This window comes from Taeniopygia guttata, chromosome 7, assembly GCF_048771995.1.
Source record: "Taeniopygia guttata chromosome 7, bTaeGut7.mat, whole genome shotgun sequence".
Lineage (NCBI taxonomy): Eukaryota > Metazoa > Chordata > Aves > Passeriformes > Estrildidae > Taeniopygia > Taeniopygia guttata.
In genome coordinates, this window is record NC_133032.1 from 28,745,306 (window position 1) to 28,766,187 (window position 20,882).

The 20,882-nt window shown below is 37.8% G+C and overlaps 1 protein-coding gene across 11 annotated transcripts in view; it reads left to right on the forward strand.

The window, feature by feature from the left end:
* The window catches only part of DIP2A (disco interacting protein 2 homolog A), a 75,714-nt gene that overhangs the window by 15,418 nt on the left and 39,414 nt on the right, over positions 1 to 20,882 (forward strand). For 9 of the 11 annotated variants that reach the window (XR_012056826.1, XR_012056827.1, XM_030277926.4 and 6 more), the window contains exons 2-4: positions 6,467 to 6,538; positions 14,509 to 14,628; positions 20,751 to 20,870. Coding sequence is in view for 9 of the 11 variants with exons in the window: in XM_030277926.4 (XP_030133786.1) it covers positions 6,467 to 6,538; positions 14,509 to 14,628; positions 20,751 to 20,870 (312 nt within the window). In the remaining 2 variants the exon portion in view is untranslated. Of the gene's footprint in view, positions 1 to 3,402; positions 3,772 to 4,363; positions 5,481 to 6,466; positions 6,539 to 14,508; positions 14,629 to 20,750; positions 20,871 to 20,882 lie in introns of those variants that run through there. The other 2 variants (XM_072931640.1, XM_072931639.1) reach the window with 2 other exon arrangements.

Genomic DNA, 20,882 nt, shown 5'->3' on the forward strand with positions numbered 1-20,882 from the left:
AATCCATATCCATAAGCATATTTTGGGAAACAGCAATTGCAAAGTTTAGGCAGAAGTGGTAAGGAAGAATAAGTGACTTAAGGTACTGCCAAACTGTCTCTTCCAGATCATAATTGAGGTTGATAAGGATGTGTTACTGCAAAAGAGTATTTTTCAGGCCTTTGATTATGGGTATCGCTGCATGGGAGATTCTGAAAATGTGTTTGGTATGTACTGCTGTTTGTTTACCTTTTCTCCCTAACATACTTTGTTCTTAAGCAGCCAATATTAAAATGATTTTTGTGTTCAATATTTTGTTGTGATAAAGATGCATTTCACAAATAAGGTTTTAACAAACCTTAGTTCGTAGAAAATTCAACTCCTGAGCCCCTGCCTTGGCAGCAGCCTGGGATCAGCGTGTTACATTCAACCTCAAGCAGGTGCTGGCTGGGGGCTTGAGCATCTGAGACTGCAGACACCAAACCTGGCTTTCCTTTTGCTCTTTTTAACAGATAAACAAGGAAAAAGGGGCAGTTGGCAGAAACCACTGAATCATGGAATGGGCCAGGTTGGAAGGGACCACAGTGGGTCATGTGGTCCAACCTCCCTGCTCAACATTTTGTTGCCAATGTTTGGTTCATGCTGTTCAGGGAGAACTCCCTTTCATCAGAAAATGCACTTAATGAGTAGTGTTGCAACTGGAAATAAATTGTAAATAAGTTTAGCCACCACAGGGACCCATGCTGGGGTTTCCCAAATGTGCAAGCACTGAACTGTTCTGGTCCTAATAGGGATTGATGGAGTTTTTTTCCTGCCTTGAGAGGATGTCTGTGTGCACCAGCTGGCTTGCTTTGCTGCCTTCCTTCTGTGAATAATTCAGCTGGTTTCCTTTTTTTTTTTTTTTTCCAGTTTATTATTCTGTAGTTCAGCCAGGATCTCTGAATCATTCATCTGATTCTTTGTAATCATGTCACATGAGTTATGTGCACCCAATATATTAGTGAGGTCTGATTTCTTAGTAAAATTATATTGTATTATGCTATTTATGTAGCTTTAACATGAATACTGATGAAGTTTGTTTTTTTTTAAATATGCCAATGTTTTATTTTAAGAAGTCAAAGTGTCTGCATTCATAATAAAATTTTGCCGAGTAGCCACCCCCCCCACCCCCTCCAGCCTGTTATTTAAAGATGGAATGTAGATCTTTTCTCTAAAAGCATGGTTTTACAGTGCATGTGAGGGTATGGTAATGTAATGTGAGGAAACTAATCGAATCTGAAACCAAGACCTAGAAATCCATTGAAAAAGTTTCATAGTTTACAAATTAAAATAATCTGTGTATGGAGTAGACACTGCAGTTTACAGACATTCTCATTGTATTTTTTAACATACTTGGTCAATTTTTAGATGATTTTCATGGTCTCATAAATGTGGTGGGTATTTCCATGGTCATGGATTTTTGAATCAGTGTGCTTCAGTATTTAGAGTGGTGCATCATGTCTAAATGGCACCTTTGCTGTGATCTTTGTGGTTGCTACCAAAGTTTAAATATGGGGTAACTTCTTGCATATTAATGGAGGGAGGAAATAAAAAAATCAGTGTTGCTGACATCTGAAAACACACCGTAAAGTTTCATACCAGTTTAATAGCCTGAAGTACCTTTGTTGTGTTAATCACTATGCCTTATATAATGAGTCTGTGAAGGATGTGAAAGGAGAAGAAGTTGTGCTTTAGAAAGCCTTTTCTTTGATTACTCCATACCTGGTTGTTTCTCTATTTGCATCTTCAGGAAAATCTAGAGACAGTTTTCATGGAATTTTCTGGGGATACCATAGAATGACTTGCTTCAGATAATTATTTCTGGCCTCCTTCATTATAATAGTTGGTTACTACATGTCAGACAGTTATTCTACTTTGGTATTTTATCTTTGATCCAGCTAGGAAGTGACAAAAAGAAACTCAGAGTGTTTTAATTTCTGTAGTGCACGGAGATTATGGTTGTTTTGAATTTCCATGATCGGGAGCACATTGCATGTACACAGCATTCTTTCTAAATATTTTCACTTTGGAATCTTACTAAAATAACTGTGTCAGAGTTATTCATAAGTAAACATCAGGTTTTTGGTTTGAAGATTAAAGATCTTGTCCATTGATCTGCCTGACCACTCCTAGTCTGTTTTTTCCCAACTTTTGTTGGCTTTTGTGGAAGCAGATAGTACATTCCCTATGGGCCAGAGGATTCCCATTCTTTCCTCCCCGTGTGTGTAGCTTTCCTCGGCCTTCTGAAGGGATGGCAATGTTACTGATCTCCATCCTAATGAGGACTGGAAGTGGTACCTGGTGTGGTAGATGTTGTTCACCCACAGGTGTACATATAGCTGGCATCTGTCAGTCTGTGTCTGTGTTCTGCAGGGAGCTCCAGCAGCATAGAAGGGAAGTGGCAGAGTTGGAGCTTTTCCTGTCTCCCTGTGGACCAAGCTTAAGGATTTACTGCAGCAGTGGAAGAACAATTCATTAATTGGCTTAACTGAGCCTAGAAACTGCTGCTAAGGCTGCTTTTGTGATCTAATTATTTGACCTTGTTTTGCACTGTCAGATGCTGACTCCTGGCAGATAAAGCAAATAAGGTGTTTAAGCCAGGCAATTCCAGAGTTTAAAAGGAGAAGCTCTCTCTTCTCCCTGTGTACACACACAGTTCACAAGTATGGGTTGTATGGAATAGAATAACCTGGAATGCACTGACTTTGCATGTCCTCTCTGAACTGCAGGATTCACCCACCCGTGGCTTTTTAAAGTTGTAAAATATAAGTGATGTCTTTGTCCTGCAACTGCTTTGAAACTTCAAGGTGAAAAGGTGATATATAAATGTGTCAGAATAGAATTTTCTTATTCTTTCTAATTTCAAATTTTCCAATTCTAAATGTTACTTTGGATTGCTTTGTCAGTTGCAAATTCCTAATGGCTTGGTCAAACTAAGTTTATTAGTTTTGATAATTCCTTCTGTAATTTATTAGGCAATTAATGGTATTGTAAAATATAGTCCCATTGTGCAATTGTAACAGAGTGGAAGACCCGATCTTTTGCTATGCACATATTGGTCAGATTCCTTCTATTTCTATCATTAAGATACATATAATTAGCTAGTCATTATTTGCCTAGTGTCTGGAACTTGATGTTCCAGTGATTCTGTTGTATGTGCAAAGGTTTAATGAAATTCTGCATTTATATAGTTGTATATGACTGTGCTGCCACTTTTACATCAGACAAGTTTTGTACTTTGATAACTTGAATTTCCTCAAAGGGATGCAAATCCTTCTGCAAATTAAGACTCACCAGTACCACACATTTTCAGTGAAGTCGTGCTAAACTTCTAATACTGCTTAAAGGCATCGTGATGCTCTCAGGATGTTTCAAATAGGGTCTTTGAAATAGAATTTCTAATGGCTTAGTCAAATGCATCACCATATGAAATGATCAGATGTCATTTCCATTTTAAAGAGATTCCTGTAATATGAAAGATTCCAATCAAGATGTTTTCACACTTCACTTAGCTCATCATATGCAAACTAAATTAACCTACCAGACCTACCAGATATGGTAGGCACAGAACTAACTGCCAGAGCCTATATCTCAGGGATGGCAGCAAGTGTTGGCTGCTGTACAGTTTGGAGATCCAAATCTTTCTTTGATTGCAAGTAATGATTTTCATCTTTTAGTTCCTTTGTTGCCTGTTGATCAGTTTGGCTTTTGCCTCATTTACACAAGTGTAGTGTCTGGGAGAACATGTACCAGGTAAGTCTTGGAATGGGTACTGGTAGCAGGTTTGGAGGAGTTGTTCTGGTTCCTAGTTTAGGTGGTGATAAAAGCTTGTGGGTTAAATAAAAAATGATTGTGAACTGTCACAGGCAGGATCTTTTGGTAGCACGTCTGTGTGTGGCCCAGCTTGAAGCTCACAGGTGTGCATATGGAGAAAATATGTCCCAAACCATTTCTGGTTTTCTTTAGACTGTTTAATTTCTGCCATTGTTCCTTAACCTCCTTCCATCTTTTCCAATGTTTCTGTAGTTTATCTTAAAGAATTTGCATTTTGATCTTTGGTTCATCTTCAGGGTCTTTTTTGAAAAGGTTAAGACATAGAATTAGCAATGATGTCTGCTGAATTGATTCTTCCACCTCCACCAACTTTTCAAATACAGTGACAGCCTATCCCAGAAACATGGGGGATATGCTTTAAATACTTCTACAGATGACATGTAGGTTATGTTTTAGACTGGCAATTTGCCTGCCTTTCCAAACCACCCAGGAGCCACCTCTGAGCCAGAAGCCAATATTGGTGCCCTTGACTTTATCCTGAAGGAATTGGCAAAGGTTTCTGCAGTCAAGTTGATGGACCTGCAATTGTGGCTGTGCTCACCAGTGGCCAAACACTGCAGTTCTTAAAGGTTTCATCTTGCAGAGCTGATCCAGCTGATGAGGTTCATCCACATATAATGTACAGTCAGCTCATTTAGAAATATTTCTGCTCTTGACCACTGCAAACTGGGCACCAGGAGCCATTTCCCTATCTTTAGCAAGTGCCAGGCTCTCACAGATCAATTCTCAGTTCCATTTAGTGAATTTGGCATTAAGATTCTTTTAGGTCCAGTGCTAACATGGTGGAATAGAACCATGCCTGGGCAGAATCAGGGTAACTATGTGACACATTCTTGTGTCCACTAATGAAAAATATATTTTTATAGATCATTTTAAGAAATGCTACCACTTTCATCTCTATCTAGATTAATTTTCTTGGCACCTCTGATGTATTTTACGATATATGCTTTATGGTACTTCAGATATTTCAAGTAAATGTCTCTTCCAAAGAGAACTCTTAACAGCTCAGCTCAGTGTCTGGCTTTTTGCAGGCTTCCCAGCTGCTTCGCTGAGACCGAGGAACCTCAGATTGCTTTTGTATAATCCAGTAACTCAGGAGTAAGTTAGGCTAAATAAAAGCAGCTGTGGCCCCGGTGTACCAGTGTGGCTCTTTTGGGAAGAAATGAGGGATCACAAAAAGCCCATATGATGGGTGAATCCCCCAGAGGCTCTGGGGCAAAGGGGGAACAGTTGTTAGGAAGAGCCCCACCCCCAGGCTTTGGAGAAAGGAACAAAGCCCAGCTTGGCTGGGCAGCACAGCTCAACCTGCCACAGCGTTGCAGAAAGCTACAGAGATGCTTTTGACTTTGTCCTTTGCTTAACCTCATTCAAGGAAAGTCCTTCAAGTCAGCATTCCAGCAAAATCAAAGAATTTCCAAGTGCTGCGAGATGCCAGCGTGTGAAGTATTCGGGTTTGAATAGGACTCTCTTCAGCCCTGCCTTTTGATCATGGCTTACCTGTGCATTTGGGTGGTACCTGGCAGAGGCTGAGCTGCACAGAGGGTTGGGATAAGGATTATGTGGAGCATTTTTGAAGCTGTGCAAATTGATGTCTTCCCTGAGCTGACAGTGCAGCACATTTGTGTAAGGTACAGTTTGATCCTGAAAGAATCTGCTGAGCTTTAGTCTTCCAAATAACTTCTGATTTAAGAAAAACTGTTCTTACTGGTGCTTCTTGTCTATTGATGGAGTTTTTTATTTCTTTCATAATTTATAATTATGCATCTCTTCTTCTGAAAGAAGCTATCTTCTGATATCCTTTTTTTGTAAAACGGGTAGTTGATCATTTTGACCACATGTTCCCAGGCAGCCAAATCTGCTTGGGCATTTGTAGTGCTTTGTTTTAGTTTGATCTAATTCTCATTTTGCTATAATAATACTATATATGCATAAAAATTATATTTTTGTGTATTTCTTCTCCAAATTTTTTTCCTGCTCAAGAAAAATGGTAATTTCTGTCTTGTGTCCAAATTTTATATATAATATTTATATGGGTTTATGAAGAAAAACTGTCTGATTGTAATTTGAAATACCTGCTATGATTGAAACACTCCAGGATGTGCATTTGTTTTTCTTACCTGTTTTGAACAATGTCTTTGAACTCCCATTGCTTGTTTTGGAATGTCAATAGCTTGAAATTATGCATATTCACTTGTATGGAGGTTGGGAATGGCAGAATGAAATCACTTTGTGTCTGATAGTGTTCTCTGATATAGGGGTGAGGCAGATATTTGAGTAAATGAAGAATATTAAGCAAAAAATTAAACAGAGCCCTTATGGTTTAAGGAAAGTACTTAAGAATAATTTAAAAATACAGAGTAAGAACTCTTTTGTGTAAAATCTGAGTGAGTAAAAGGGGTTCTACTTGGCCAGAGGTAGGCTGAATCTATATATCTATCTATCTATATATATATATATATATATAAAATATTAATGCCTTTTTGTTGTTTTTTTTCCCTGCATAGTTTGCTTTGTTAAATTCTTTCACCGATATGTTGCTGACAGAATATGCTTGATGCAAAGATTTAAATGTAGACTTTCTAAATAATATGTATTTATTTCTTCTTTTCTTTAGGAGACATCACTCAGAAAGGATATGAAAAAAAGAGGGCAAAGCTGTTAGCACGGTACATACCACTAATTCAAGGTGAGAAACTGCATGGAAGTTAGACCTTTGTGCCAAATCTGTGAAAATACAAAATGGAAAAGTTTTCACTAAATAGACTGGATAAATTTTAATAATATTTGATATGACATCTAACCAGCAGTGGGAAATGGCTGTCACAGAGAAGTGCAGAGCAAGGGAAAAGCCTGAAATATATATTTTTTTAGTTTTATATGAAATGTTAAATGGTAACATTTTTTGTCAGCAAACTTCAGTTTGACAGCTGCGTCTGAGACTTTAAAATAACTTTAGGACTGAATAAAGTTATTGCTAAAATCAAATTGGCTGCTTTCATTAGATGAAAATACTCAGTGGTCCTCACTCTCATGCTTTATTGTGCTGTTTTTTGCATTTGCCCTGTGCCTCACTCCATTTCCACACACTGCCTCATCCCCTCTGTTTCTTCAAAGTGCTGACTTTTTAATATATAAACTGTTACTTCTGAAGCTGTCTATTATCAGACTTCATCATCCACAGCCAAAATCTTAAGTGCCCAGCTTTTTAAAATTTATTTTTATGCTAGGATACTGAAAACACTTGGGGTTTAGGGTTGTTATGCTGCTACTGAGATTTGGTGTTCTATAATCCTCCAGTTTTCCATAGTTTGACAGATTTTAAGATAGGGGAAAATGAGAAGAAAACTAAGGTGAGTGGAAGCAATAATAAGACACTGTAAATGAGACAGTGTTGAACAGTCAGCATGTAATCTGATGCTTCATCACAGGGGTTCTTTGCAAATGTTTCTTTTTTATGGTTTTGGTTTTTATTTGGATTTGGGGAATTATATAAGAATAGATGTAGGTTTTCCCTTAGCAAATTTGTAATCTCTGTAGGCCAAGCAGAACCAAACTCATCTCTTTAAAATTGCTTGCTCCTTGCAAAGAAGCAGTTTGGAGTTTTAGGACTTCCAACAGTCAGCAGCAAGCTCTAGCTGCACCTGCCACAGCTTCTCCTCCTTACACCATTTTTCTGGAAAGAACTGTCTCAGTTTTCTGTTCAAAATACCCTGTCCTCTAACTCAGCTTAGTTAAAGATTCTGAGACCAGGTGAAGTATGGCTTTTGACTGAGGATTCACAATTACTAGAAATATTCTATCAGTGCACTTTGTCTCCTAGAAAGTCATGTCTTTGAATTTCTGTCTCATGTTTAGTTTCGCATCATCTTTGATTTATTCTGCCTTCACTCCTTTCTGTTGACAGTGGGGGTTTTACTTCGTATTGTTTCCTTCTCAGCTCTCACAAGGCTGTTTGCACAAATACTCAAGTATTCAGCTCTCAAGCATAGCTTAGACGACTCCAGTACTTTGTCTGCCATACTCCTTAAAGTAGGTTTAGATTTTCAGCTGCTTAAAGATTTTTCTCCTTGTTCAGCTATATTTTCCCTAATCGCCTTAAGCAGTAGTTTAATGAGTCAGCGAATCCTGTGGTTTGTCCTACTTGTTTGATACCACATTTTCTAAGAAGTACCAGAGTACCTGATCTTTTTTTACCACTTCTGCTTAGATTAGCATTAAGCTGACAGGAATTAAGCTTTAATATGCTAAAAAAAATGAACAGACTGTTTGCCTCTGAGCACAAAGAATGATGCTCTGGTAAAAAGATAAAATTTGCTTAAAACATGAAGCTAACTGCCTGGTTCAGTTTCCTGACATATGCTCCATTAACCCAGTTCTAACTTGAAATTTCCTTAACTGACACAGCTTCAGCATGGCTCAGAATAGTGTGTGGGAGTCCCAAAGGCTTTGAGCCTGCAGAAATTTTTCATTGTTAACTATTTAATTGCAGGATTCCTGATAGGATTCATGAGGTTCAGTATCCATCAAGTTTTTGCAGACTGATGAATGTCAGCATTTTACATTTGTTGAGTTCTTGCTCTATGATTTGATGTCCCCAGGACCACTAACTCATGTCTTTCTGCAGCTTTATGTCTTAAAAGTGTACTTGCATGCCCATAGGTTTGGGTTCTGGAAGTTTTACTTTTCCCTGTTACACCTCATCAACTGCCACCTACAAAGTAATCCTGTGCAAACTCCTGTTCTCTCAATATCATGTAAAACGGGTTGGGCTATCTTCTGCTGCACTGTATGGCTGAATCTGTGGGGAGCCAAATCATTACCCAGACAGTGTTAAACAACCCACAGAGGGCTTGGTGAACAGAAAAAGACACAAGTGGCTGCAAAGCACATTTTCAATTAACAGGAAAATTAATCAGAACACCCTGTGATTCAAGAGTCTCATTCCTGTAGATTGTTTTGTATTCTAAAATTCTAAATCTGCAGTGATGAAGAGTCAGTGGAAATTTAAAGATTTTGCTTAGGAACCATAGAACTCTGTAATTATATGGAAATAATAACTAGAATGAGTTATTTTTCACTGATCCAACAAAGTGCACTGTGCAAAATCAAAAACAAGTGTTGAGTAATAGCAAGCATTAAACAGTGATTAATTATTTTAATGAAGTAAAATTTAACAGTCAGTAATTGGCTTCCTCAGTCAACCTCTGCATGCAAATTCCAGATAAAACTCTGAGGAAATAATTAATTATATCTGTAGGCAATCTGGCATGCTGCATGGTGAAGCTTCTGTGTGATGGATAACATCAGATACATGGCAGAGGGTGACTTTGAATATGAGTAGAGCTGGGGTGTAAAAGCATTCAGAACTAACACAATGAAATTAGCAGCAATTACAGTGAGAATTCTGTCCTGATGGGCAGGTGGTGGTCTTAAACCTCTTTTCTAACACCTCAAGTAAAACTCCTGCCTTGTGATGGTTGTTTCCTGATTATCCTGATTTCTTACTGATGTTTTTACAGTTGCCTCTTTGGCTGTGCAAATGAGGTTGCAATTGCAGTTAGTGTCCTGGTGCTGCTTTACAGAGCAGTCCCTGGAAATTATTTCACTGGATTTAGATATTGCTAGAATAACACCTTGGTCAGTGACTTCATTTCTCCTCTGGTGTCAGAGTGATTCCACTCTAATATTATTTTCTTTTATTATTTTCTTCTCTTTTCTTCCTTAGCACTTCTGCTCCAGCAAAATTGAAATGTTAGCCATTTTCAAAATTTTATTTTAAGGGAATATTATTATGAAATCTCCTCTAGTTTTGGTTGAGGCTGGCATGTCCCATACTTCTATTTTTCTTACATTTTCATGGGTTTATGTCTCTAAATAATTTTTCTGCTGCTACCAGAATACATACATGTTCTGTTCCTGACTGCACCAGGTGATCTTCAAGGTCCCTCCAACCTGGGTTGCTCTGTGTGATTCTGTGTAACTGTGATTTTTGTTTTTACATCTTTGTGGGTATAAGTACTCACAAATCAGCCTCTCATTCAGTCAGAGTGGGATGAGTTTTACATACCCCTATAGCACTTTGTACCTGCAGTTCCTTTTTTAGGGAATGTGCAGCTTACTCTGGTGTCTTGGAGTCTATGAAAGCTTTATAATTTCTTATAATTTAAGAGAAAAATATATAAATACCTTTCTTGGTGCTATGGAGTTAAAACTCCCACTTTATACTATGGGTATAATGCCTGTGATCAAAGTATCTCCAAATTTTAATTGGCTAATTTGGATGGATCTTGGTGTACTTGGTTTAAATGAGGTATGTGAAAATGTAATGTGTTGACATAGGCTAGTTGGAAAAGCAGTTTATAGCTTCATTGCTCAGTTTCTCAAAATATCAAGAGATTTCTATTCTTGTGCCTTTTCAATTCAGTGCCCATCCTTTTACATTAGGAGTGCTGGGCTGCTTGTGAAGCACCTCCTGAGCTGCTGCTTAAAATGGACTATTATTTTGAGAAATTAAAGTTCTAGCTATTGCCCTCCGAGTGTTCTGCTTACCAGTCTGTCATAATGTCTAAGTATGTATGTCTCTTACTTGTGGGTATTTTCACTGAGATGGTTTAGTCAGTGTTTGGAGTCTCTGAATTGGATCCAAATCGTGGCTTGTATTTGGTTTCACTGAATTTATAACAAGTGTCTTCTAGGCTTTTGTATTCTTTGCTGCTGTTTCATGCTTCCTCGAATGTAAAGTGCTCGTGCCCTTAAAATGGTTTCATGAGCTTCAGGTGGAAGCTTATGAGCTGGAATTTACTTCCTTGAGTAGAGGAAAATGTTACAGAATCATGGAAGGTTGTCAGACATAGTGCATGTGTACGATGCCTTTTGTTATCATTATTGTTTCTAATCTCTTGAATTTCTAATACCTTATTCTGGGAAATAAATTATATTGGACAAACCCTTGTTCAGTCCCTCTAATCTGGAAGGTGTGAACACTTCCAAAACTGGATCTTGAAGATAAAAAATGTGTGTATAGCAGGTAATATGTTCTTAGGTGGGCTATGACAATAAAGAATGGTAACATTGAACTTGAGAGGTCTGGATACTCAGTAACTGCCCCAGAGCCAGACCTCCACTTTCTGGAATTTCTGCCTTGTCATACCTTTTCCTTTCTTTTCACACTTTGAACCTGGCTGCTGTAGTTTGTTCTTCCTATTTCCAGACCCAATTCAATAGCTGCAGAAAGATTTGATAATGTACAAGGAGTCTGGAGTTTCCTCTTTGGCCTCCCTCTTCCTCTCTCCTCTGTACAGAGCTCTCTAACACATTATGTTTTGAAAATTTGATCTCTACCCACCTAATGTCTTTATCTTGCACATCCTCCCCACTGAGGCCAGCAGAGAATCTTCCTTGTCCTGTCAGCTCTTCCCTGCTCTTATAGTAAAATTGGTTTTGCTTGTATAAATAAAAATTGCTTGAAATGCCAGTATTAGTCTTGGTTCTCCAATGCTTGAGGATGGACAAACACAGGAATATTAATTTCATCCTGTAGAAGCAAATTGTTCTGTTAGTTGGAACAAACATCCTTTTCAAGGTGACTTCATTCCTGCTAGCTTTGAGCAATTTAAAGATTGAGAAAATGCAGTGATAGTGGATAAAGTGCCTTTAGTATATGTCTTTTCTGTAAAGGTATTGGTGTGAGTGGGGAAACTTTGCCTAATTACCCATCTGCTTTTGCTGAAGGCTAAGGTAGTGATTTGCATAGTAGGAGAATAAATGAATAAGCTCACCAGGCTTGTGGAACAGCATTTTAGTTATGTAGCCTAAGAGTCAGATGCACTATCTTACCATTTTTACCAAAAAATGACATTTTTCAGATTCATTGTTGGTGTTTTCGCACTGTGATATGAAACCTATTTTGAGAAAGCAAGAAGGGAGATTTAATCCAAAGAAACTGAGTTGTGGTTTCTAACAGTTCCGAGGATTTCTTGCCTCCTGATAATTTAAAAGGAGCTTCCAAGATTCACTGATACAAACTTCATCACAATAACTCTGATTCACAAAAATCTGAGTCTTGAGAGGAGGAGTGTGTTGTGGTGTTGGAGTTGGTCATGGACTCCTGTTGTTATGTGTGGTCACTTCTTCCTTGCTCCTCCTGCCCCCAGGATTGGTGTGGCCAGGCAGTAGTGCTCGAATTGCACATGACTCAGGACATCCTGCATGCAGTGCAGGTTGTCATCTGGTGATGGGTTATACCAATCAGCTTATTTTCCAGGTTATTTTCCTCCCACAGGGAATTACAGAATGGAAAAGGGGCTCTTACAAATCCTGATTTCAAGACTCTGTAGTTACTACAAGACTACAAATGGGAAGAGTAAGGAATTGGGAAGAACATGGATCTCTTTTTCTGCTTACCACTAACAGTCCTCCTGGAGGAAAAGAAATGGCACACCAAAAAAAAATTCTGGTTTTCTTTTGCTGTCTTTTTCACCCAAGGTCTCTTTTGACTAAATTAACACAAAAATTATGTACATATGATGTTTTATGATAATTTCTTAAGTAGTCTTAGTTGAGGGAGGCTCCCAGTCCTGCTGCCTGCTCTCTTTTGTACCATCATAGTTACCATGTTATCCCTTTGCCTTGGCTATTTGCTTGGCTCAGGCTTAAGGAGATGACTTGCCTCAATCTTTCTAACACACTCTAAAGCTGTTGTTTATTGCTTCCAGATCAACAAATCCCCCTGGACTGTTGACCCGTGGTTATGGAAAACTTGTGTTCAAGTGAAATGTGGAATAGAATTTTGCAGTGTTGTTACCACTTTCGAGATCTGTTGGATCAATTTATTTGGCAGACTACATTTGTTTTACTCATACAAGCAGAATTCTGCTTGAGTGTTTCAAAGAGTGTTAGGTCTGTAGATTGGTAAACACACATTCTGTTCTGCTCCACTGAGGACACTTTGGTTTCTTTGCTGGGCTGTCTCCATGTTTCCCATTGGGAAATGCAGTTGATGTTTGATATTTTGTCATCTGTTTAAAAAGCTTTACTTTTAGAAAACAGGAAAAATTAGGTGAGAATGTGTTTGTTCTTTATTACAAACTGTAAAAGAAAGGAGCTTATCTCTGGAGTGGGACTAATTTCTTAAAACTTAGATCTGCGTGAATTATTAAATGTTCCTTTGTTTTTCTATTATTTAGGCTCATTTTTACCACACCCACACCCTGAACCCATATCTAGCTCAAGGTTGCCTCTTCAATATCCAGAGGTGTTCACTGTTAGCTGCAAAGGGGTTGGAAAAAGGATTATAGAGTGCATTCATCCAAAGGTCTTAAGAGATACCCAAGAAAGCTGGTATATAGTAATTTACCTTGTCATGAAGATGATAAAACACTTTCCCTGAGGATATTATATTTAAATAGAGTATTTGAAAGTTATTTTTCATCAATTGGGGTAGAAACAGGATATTTAATCCAAATTCTAATGTAGAGACTGTATCTCACTGAAATGCCTTCATAAAAATATCTCATGTTCCTAGATTTGTTAGTAGTTGCCAGTTTCTTTCCTGATACTCACTTTGTAACAAAGTGAACAGAAACCCCATGAGAGAGGAAGGAACCTTTTCCTGCTTGTTAAAGTAAGATCTTGCCTTGCAAAGGAACCAACCCAGATTCCTCTGGAATGATGTCTTCTATTCAGTGAGAGCTGCTTTTGGTAAATATTTGCATTTTGGAAATGTGGTATTCAAAATACTTTGTTTCCAAAATGTGTTGTTTTCAAAAACTTGGGAAAGCAAAAGCTCTTTAAGGGAAGGAAGGAGTGAAATGAATATTCAACACTGTGTGGTACAAAGGCTGAATACATACAGTGACCTTGATGCAGCAGGTCTTACATGGCTGAGGAAAGTTCATTTTAAAACATAGCACTAAGCTAAATTTATGTTAGGATTGTGCAAAAAAAAACCTTCCAGCTGCATTGGAATTTTTATATTTTATTTTGAAGTGTGGATGTATAATTTGCAAATGGAAGTTTCTAGTCCAAATTTATATAGTCCTTGATGGATCAAGAGCCAGCAGGGAGTCATCTCATTTTGGGGATGGGGAAAGGATAGTGGATATTTAATGCTTACTGTCCACCCCTTTGATTTTTTTATTCCTTCTGTGCTACAGTGTAAAATTGAGATTCATCTTCCTGAATATTAGCCAGCCTAAATATAAGCAACTGCTTGGGATTATCCAGTGCCCTGTTCTAATAAGGTGCAGAGCAAACAAGTAGAGAATGGTTCTGTTCCTCTTACTTTTGTTACATTGTGTGAGGCTGGGAAGGTCTGTCATTATTTCAGGAGTACATAAAGCACCCAGACAACCTCGATTACAGCAGGAGCTTCTTTGCAGCTGAAGCTGACAGTAATTCTGCATTAATATCTGCAGAGGTCTTACTAGAGAATTGCAGCATTTTTGTGAAATGTGAATCTTCTGAGTGTTGCTCTGTTAAATGGGTATAGATTAAATTGGGTTAAAATGCAGGTAGAAGATGAGCCCTTTTTGAAGGTACTGTCTTGCACCAGTTGAACTTATGAGTAAGTGTTGAGGGTAGTGAAACAGTGTAGACATGGGGAGCAGATATTATATTTGCAAAGCTGATCTTGTACTAAAATAAACTGTGTTTCAGGTGTGGATCCATCCCTGCAAGCAGAGAACAGAGTCCCAGGCTCTTCCCAAGCCACTGCTGGGGTATCAAAACAGCAGAAATCCCGATCCACCAACTCGAGGGACGAGCGCTTCCGATCTGGTAAGAGACAGAGATACAGCTGAGGCATCACGTGTTCTGAGAGGAAAAGTATACCTGTAAAATGGTACCTGCACAGAAAGCTGGAAGTGTTTTGGAAGAAGGGAAGAGATAGTGAATGTCTTTCAAGTATCTTTTTGTTTTGATAGATGAGTGGTTTTGGTTTAATCCAGCCTGGAGAAAATGCAAGAAGGGAAGGAGACTGTAGACCTGTCTACTGATGTGTTTGTTGTTGTGAATTTTACCATGCTCAACAGGTTTTTCATATTTACTGAGAAAACAAATTTGGGTTTCCAGTCTCTATAACAGTTACTTAAAAATTTTGAAGAAAAGTGTGTGAATTTGGGGGATTTTTTGCTTACTTGTTTGAGTTATTTTATTAAAGCAAGGTTATATATTTGTTGTAGCTTTCTTTCTAATATTTCCTGGTTTAAAGCAAGTGCACAAAAAAGGGAAATATCACAATGGATACTCTACTTTATTTTAAATGGAAACCACAGTGACAAACCTGTTCTGGAAAATTGTGTGAAAATACTGATATCCTCATTGCATCCTGATTGTTACTTTTCAGATGGTTGAAGTGTACCATTTCCGTGTGAAATTCCTACGTACTTTTGGACATCTAGCTGGATATTTTTCTGTTTGTTGTGCAGGGTAATTCCACACCTTGGGTTTGGGGATGAGAGGTTTAAGTGATGGCAGGCACTGCCTATCATGAGCAGGAGGCTGGTCTTGGGTCACCTTGTCTTGCCACTGCTTGGGCAGAGTGGTTATTGTGTCCTATTTGCCCTGCTGGTGTGGAAAACCTTGCTCCAGAGTTGGAGCAGATGTGCTTTGTACATTCCTTAGGGCTGATGGAATGATGAATGAGACTTCTTAAATATTCTGTGTACAGACTCCTGGGAAAGATGCCTGTATTCAGCTACACAGAGAAGAAACTTCTGAATGCCAGGGAATATTGCATAGGGTTGTAATTAGCTAAATGACATGTTTAAAGTATTTTTTAAGTTATTAAATTATAAAAATATGTTATAGAAAGTTATATTATAGAAAATAGTTAGAGTAAGCTGTGCCATTGGTAAAGTAACAGAAATAAAAATCTGCAAGGAGAGCACAGCTAGAGCAGGAAATCCTTGGGAGGTAGTCCTTGGTGGGGACTGCCATGTTCTTCATGTGGTTTCCTAGCACAGCTCCCCAGACTAATTTTTCATTAACTATTTCTGTCCAGAACAAGTTCTTTATTTGGAAATTTGCAAAGTTCTTAGTTACAACACACATAATTGGATTTCTTTCTCCCATTAGTGATATATTACAAGGCTTAATGTGCTCAGATGGTATCAAAACCAAATAGTGACAGTTTTGTTTGACTTGGTTTAGGTTAAACTTATTTAGGTCTTTGCAAGGAAATGTAGATATAGCTTTTAGTTGTCAATATCTATTCCCCTTTTTCCTCTGTAGTTAAAAAAAAATCTGTATTAGTGATTGGCTTCTCTATCTCAGCAAAGAGATATTGTTGCCTTTTTTGCATTCCCTATGTGCTGACTGTTGTGAGGGATAACCAGCTTCAGCCTCCTTCCCTCAATCTCACACCTACCCTTTCTTTTAGGCTGTTATGGGGAAGGGAGGGTGTGATGTTTCTTCTTTTTTCTTTCCTTTCAGTCTTTACTTCTTGTTTTCCTTTCTTCAAATCTCATCAGCTCTCCTCTGTCTTTTTCAAGAGTATTTGATGAGGGGAAAATGCAGCTTTTCCTAGAACAGGATCTCTTTCTGGAGCAATTATAGGTACTTTAGAACCATCAACATAAATTACTTAAAATAAGCAAGGAAGTGAAACAATTTTCTCTTTTTATACAATTAATCTGTCATTTACTCTCTGTAAGCACTTTTTAAGATTGTTTCACAGAAGAGGTATGTATTTAAATCAACTGTATGTTTTTATCATCCTCACCTGTTTGTCTTCACCCAGTAAATATTACCCAAAAAATTCCAACAGTGAATACTATTGATAAATACAAGCCTGCTGTCCAGGCTTCAGCTGGAATAGTGCTAATTTCCTTCTTAATAGCTGGTGCAGTACTGTGTTTTGGATTTACAATGAGAATAATGCTCATATTTTATTATTGTTCTAAGTCTATTATTATTTTTTTTATTATGATCGCCATCATTATTATTACATTTTCATTTACTTGAGATATTTTTATTAATATCTCAACCCATGGATTTTACTTTTTTCCAGGTCCTCTCCCCATCCACTTAGATAGAGCTTATTGATTTGCCTGTTGGTATTTTGAAATCTATGAGCAGCAGGGACACTGGTGAGCCTATAAATGTCGTTTTTGTCTTCAACCAACTGTAGAAATTCTTCCTTATGTGCCTGAGGCAGGGACAAGAATCAGAGGCTGATAAATGAGCAGAACCTACAAATAGGAAAGAAAAATGCTCTTCTAATAGCTGAACAGTTTAGGAGCTATAAGAGTGTAGGTGATTTATAATCCACAAACTCTTTTAGTTTTCCTCCCTAATCCTTTTTTAAGCACATGTGGAAAGAAAGAAAATGAGAATAGGTACAAAGAATAGGAGAGAAGATTATGTGGTTTACTAGAGCAGAAGGAGAAAATGTTTATAATAAGTTATAAATTGTTGATGGTTGCTTGCAGGTTAATAAAGTGCAGAAGCTTAGAAATACTTCTCCAAGACTTTTTAAACTTTTCCTTCTGCTTTTTGGATGGCAGCATATGGGTTTTTTCCCCTCACTTTGGTACATACATTGTTTGTGTTAATGAAATGCTGGGTTTGCTGTTCATCCCTTCCAGTGATCACTGTTGAGCATTTGTGATCTTTGTTCTCAAAAATGTGACACATTTGATCTGATTATGGGTGATTAATTCCCTGAAGAAAACTGAAATCCACAGTTCTTACATGGTGAATCACTTTCACAGTAAATTTTGAAGAATTTAAGTAACAGACAGTGGTAGGGAGCTTCTTTTTGCAATTCCAATACCCAGTTAAAATTTAATTTATACTAATTAATGAATTTTTATACCCTAAGTGTTCTGCTTCTTTAAAATAATTTAATTCCTTTTACTTCTTTTATTGAAATGTGTTTCATGATGTAGAAAAGCTCTTAAAGCAAAAGAGGAATAGGAACAAAGTGTTCCAGGGAAGTGAAAGCAATTACTTCATTGATATGGATGAGAGAGGATGTTCCTACTCAGCTGATGTCCAAGGACAAGATATTATAGGAAAGATTTCAAGCCAGGAATAGATTTTAATGAGTATAGAGGGAATGATGAGTTAAATTGGTGCTGTAAAAATAAAACATGGAACAGAATAAAAATTCATCCTGACTGTCTCCTGGTTGCATTTTTATCAGTTAATCTAGTCTGTTCCAGGTTTTGGGGTGGGAGTTAGGACTAGAGGATGAGGTGGTAGTGATTTTGCCCTCTGGAAATGGAATAAAAAGTAGTTCCCATGCTTGCTCCCACAAATCTGTGTGATGTTATGACCTGCCCTGCTCTGCTTTGTTAAAAAGCCCCAGCACACCCTTGCCTCCATCTAGCCCTTTCCATTCCCAAAATGCACAACTGTCTAAGAATGCTTTCATTTTTTTATCTGCCACATTATTTAATAGCTTAATGTGTTTATATGCAGACTACATATATTGTGTGTTATATTGCTCTTTGGAAGACCTTTCTGGAGAACAATTTGTTTCCCTGCTTCCTATGAGACGTTAATATAACAAAAATGTCTTTCAAATTGTATATAGATGTAGGCATGGTGGAAGTGACTGCATCTCACAGTTACTGTCTCTTTCTAGAAACATTGTGTCTTGGTTTTGGCTGGAAGTTCTGCCAAGGAAATGTGTCCTGCAGAATGGACATTTTGCTCCTACTTATAAGGCTTCAAAAACAACCTTGATGTTGAATCCTACTTAAACTTCCTAGAATCTGGGGACATAAAAGGTTTGCTTCTGGGTATCTATGGGAGTAAACTTCATTAGTGGACAATTACAGCTATAATTAAGGATCAGGAGAAACCAAGACTTGACAAAAAGCCTAGATGTGGGAATGGAGAAGGAGCAGGCAGAAAAGGGGAATTTTTAATATATAAAACATCTACTATGAAGTCCTTGGTGTGAAGGACAGCAACAAAAATCTGACAGGGGACCCAGGACAAAAAAAATATATTGTATTACAGGGCAGAGGTTTTACAGTTTTGGGCTTTTTTTTTTCTCTTTTTCTTTCTTAATATTTTTCTCTCATAACACCATCATCTTTGAACCTCCCATGTTGGTTGCACAGAAGTTCTTCTTTGAGATAAGCATCTACTTAGTGCATTCCTGAGTCTTGTAGGAACACACAGGTGGGATAGTATATTTGCATGTATGCATATTTTAAATACTGCTCTGAACAGATTATCTGCAGGGAGCTGCAGACTGGAAAGTGACATTATTGCTGTGAAGAACTGGTTGGTGTCTGGGACCATATGCTCAGGAATTCTTGTGATTTTGTAGAATCCATTTCGCCAGACTGAAAGGCATATTCCTTAGGACTCAGCATGACCAAAGGGGGGTCAGGGCTACTACAGAAACCATACTTTTTAAATAAAAAAAGAAGATACTGTAAAATACTGATACTGTAGCTATCACTAAGGTAAATCCCTGTAGGTACAGGGAGAGAGTTTCATTGTCTGTTATATGTACAAAATTATATGTACAATTATGTTATATTGTATTTTATATGTAAGTTATATAAGTGTATGTCTGTCGTATACACATACCTGCAAATACTTTCATACCTTCAGATTTGTCTACCTGTTACATGTTTGCATCTTAGCAAAAGAATAGATGGATACTTACTGAAAGAATGTGTGTTTTCTTTCAAAATGAATAGTTAATTTCTGAAAACCTTGTCCAGCAGTTTCCATGTAGAAGAAAACGTGGTCAGCCCAATGCAGAATCAGATACTTGCTCCTGGGCTCTCTCCTGGTTTGGGTTCTTGTCTATTGACAGCCACACTCAGCAGTAGCAATTCTTTTCTTGTACCCTCTGTCTTCAGTCTTGCTGATGCTGTTCATTTTCATATCTCACTGTTTTCAGTAAATTACCTCAACCCATGATATTTGCCTTTTGTGCTTCCAAGTAATTCTCCTCTGCATCGTACCACAGAGAGGAGGGAGAGGGGGAAGCGAGTGAGCAGTGTCTGTCTTGAAGTGTTTTTAGAGGGAATACTCGATGGGAGAATGCCATTCCTAAACTGCAACAAGCCCATTGTAACAGTGTTTAAGTGTATACTTGTTGTATTGTGCTTTTCATGAGTTTGAGTCTTAGGTGGTAAGTCAGAGTCTATTTTTGGTCTGCCTCATTCCTCCTCAACATCTGTTCACTTCTCATGAATTTTCTTCCTGCGTAAGTTTCATCTTTTGACACCATTGGAATGTAGATGTTAAAGAGAAAAAAGCTGCTGAAGAATCACTGGAATACATTAAATTTTATCTTGAGTGAGGTCTTGATTGAATGCTGCATTCCTCTTGAATCTCAGTTTTGGCTTAAAAATTAGAAAAGATAAAGTATAGCCTTTGAGCGTCTTAGGGTAATTTTTGCTTTCAGAAAAGTGAAAGCTCTGTCTATCTTTTCCCTAATTCTTCATATAGAATTGTAGAATTTAAATTTTAGAGTTGGAAAATACCTCTGATCATTAAGTCCATTAATCTCTTTTTTCTGTTGTTTTGTTATTTGCATTGTTTTGTAAGAACTTCAAGTATGCATGTACTTGCTCTTCTTCTTCCTTCCTGGATTTTGAGGATGAAGAGTCAAATGCTGTTGCAAATTTACAGAATCAGCATTGAAATTTCCCCCTCATGAAAATAACTGACAGTTCAAAACTAACATACTGGGTACTCTATAACTGCAGTGTTTATGTCAGGGGGGTTTTCAAAATGTTACTCACAGAGCATTTTCAGGCTGATTTTATGAGGAAAATATATCAACTTGCCCCTGCTTATTCTCCTTTAGCTTTGGGTAACCATTGCTTCTACACTGGATTGGAGCTGGAGGCAGTAGTGTAGAGTCAGTCCTCCTGACTAACTGAAATTCTAACCTTTTTGTTTGTTTGTTTTCTATCTAGATGTCCACACTGAAGCAGTACAAGCAGCACTAGCAAAATATAAAGAGAGGAAGATGCCCATGCCCTCGAAGAGACGCTCTGTCCTGGTGCACTCTTCAGTAGAGACATACACCCCTCCAGGTACATGTTGAG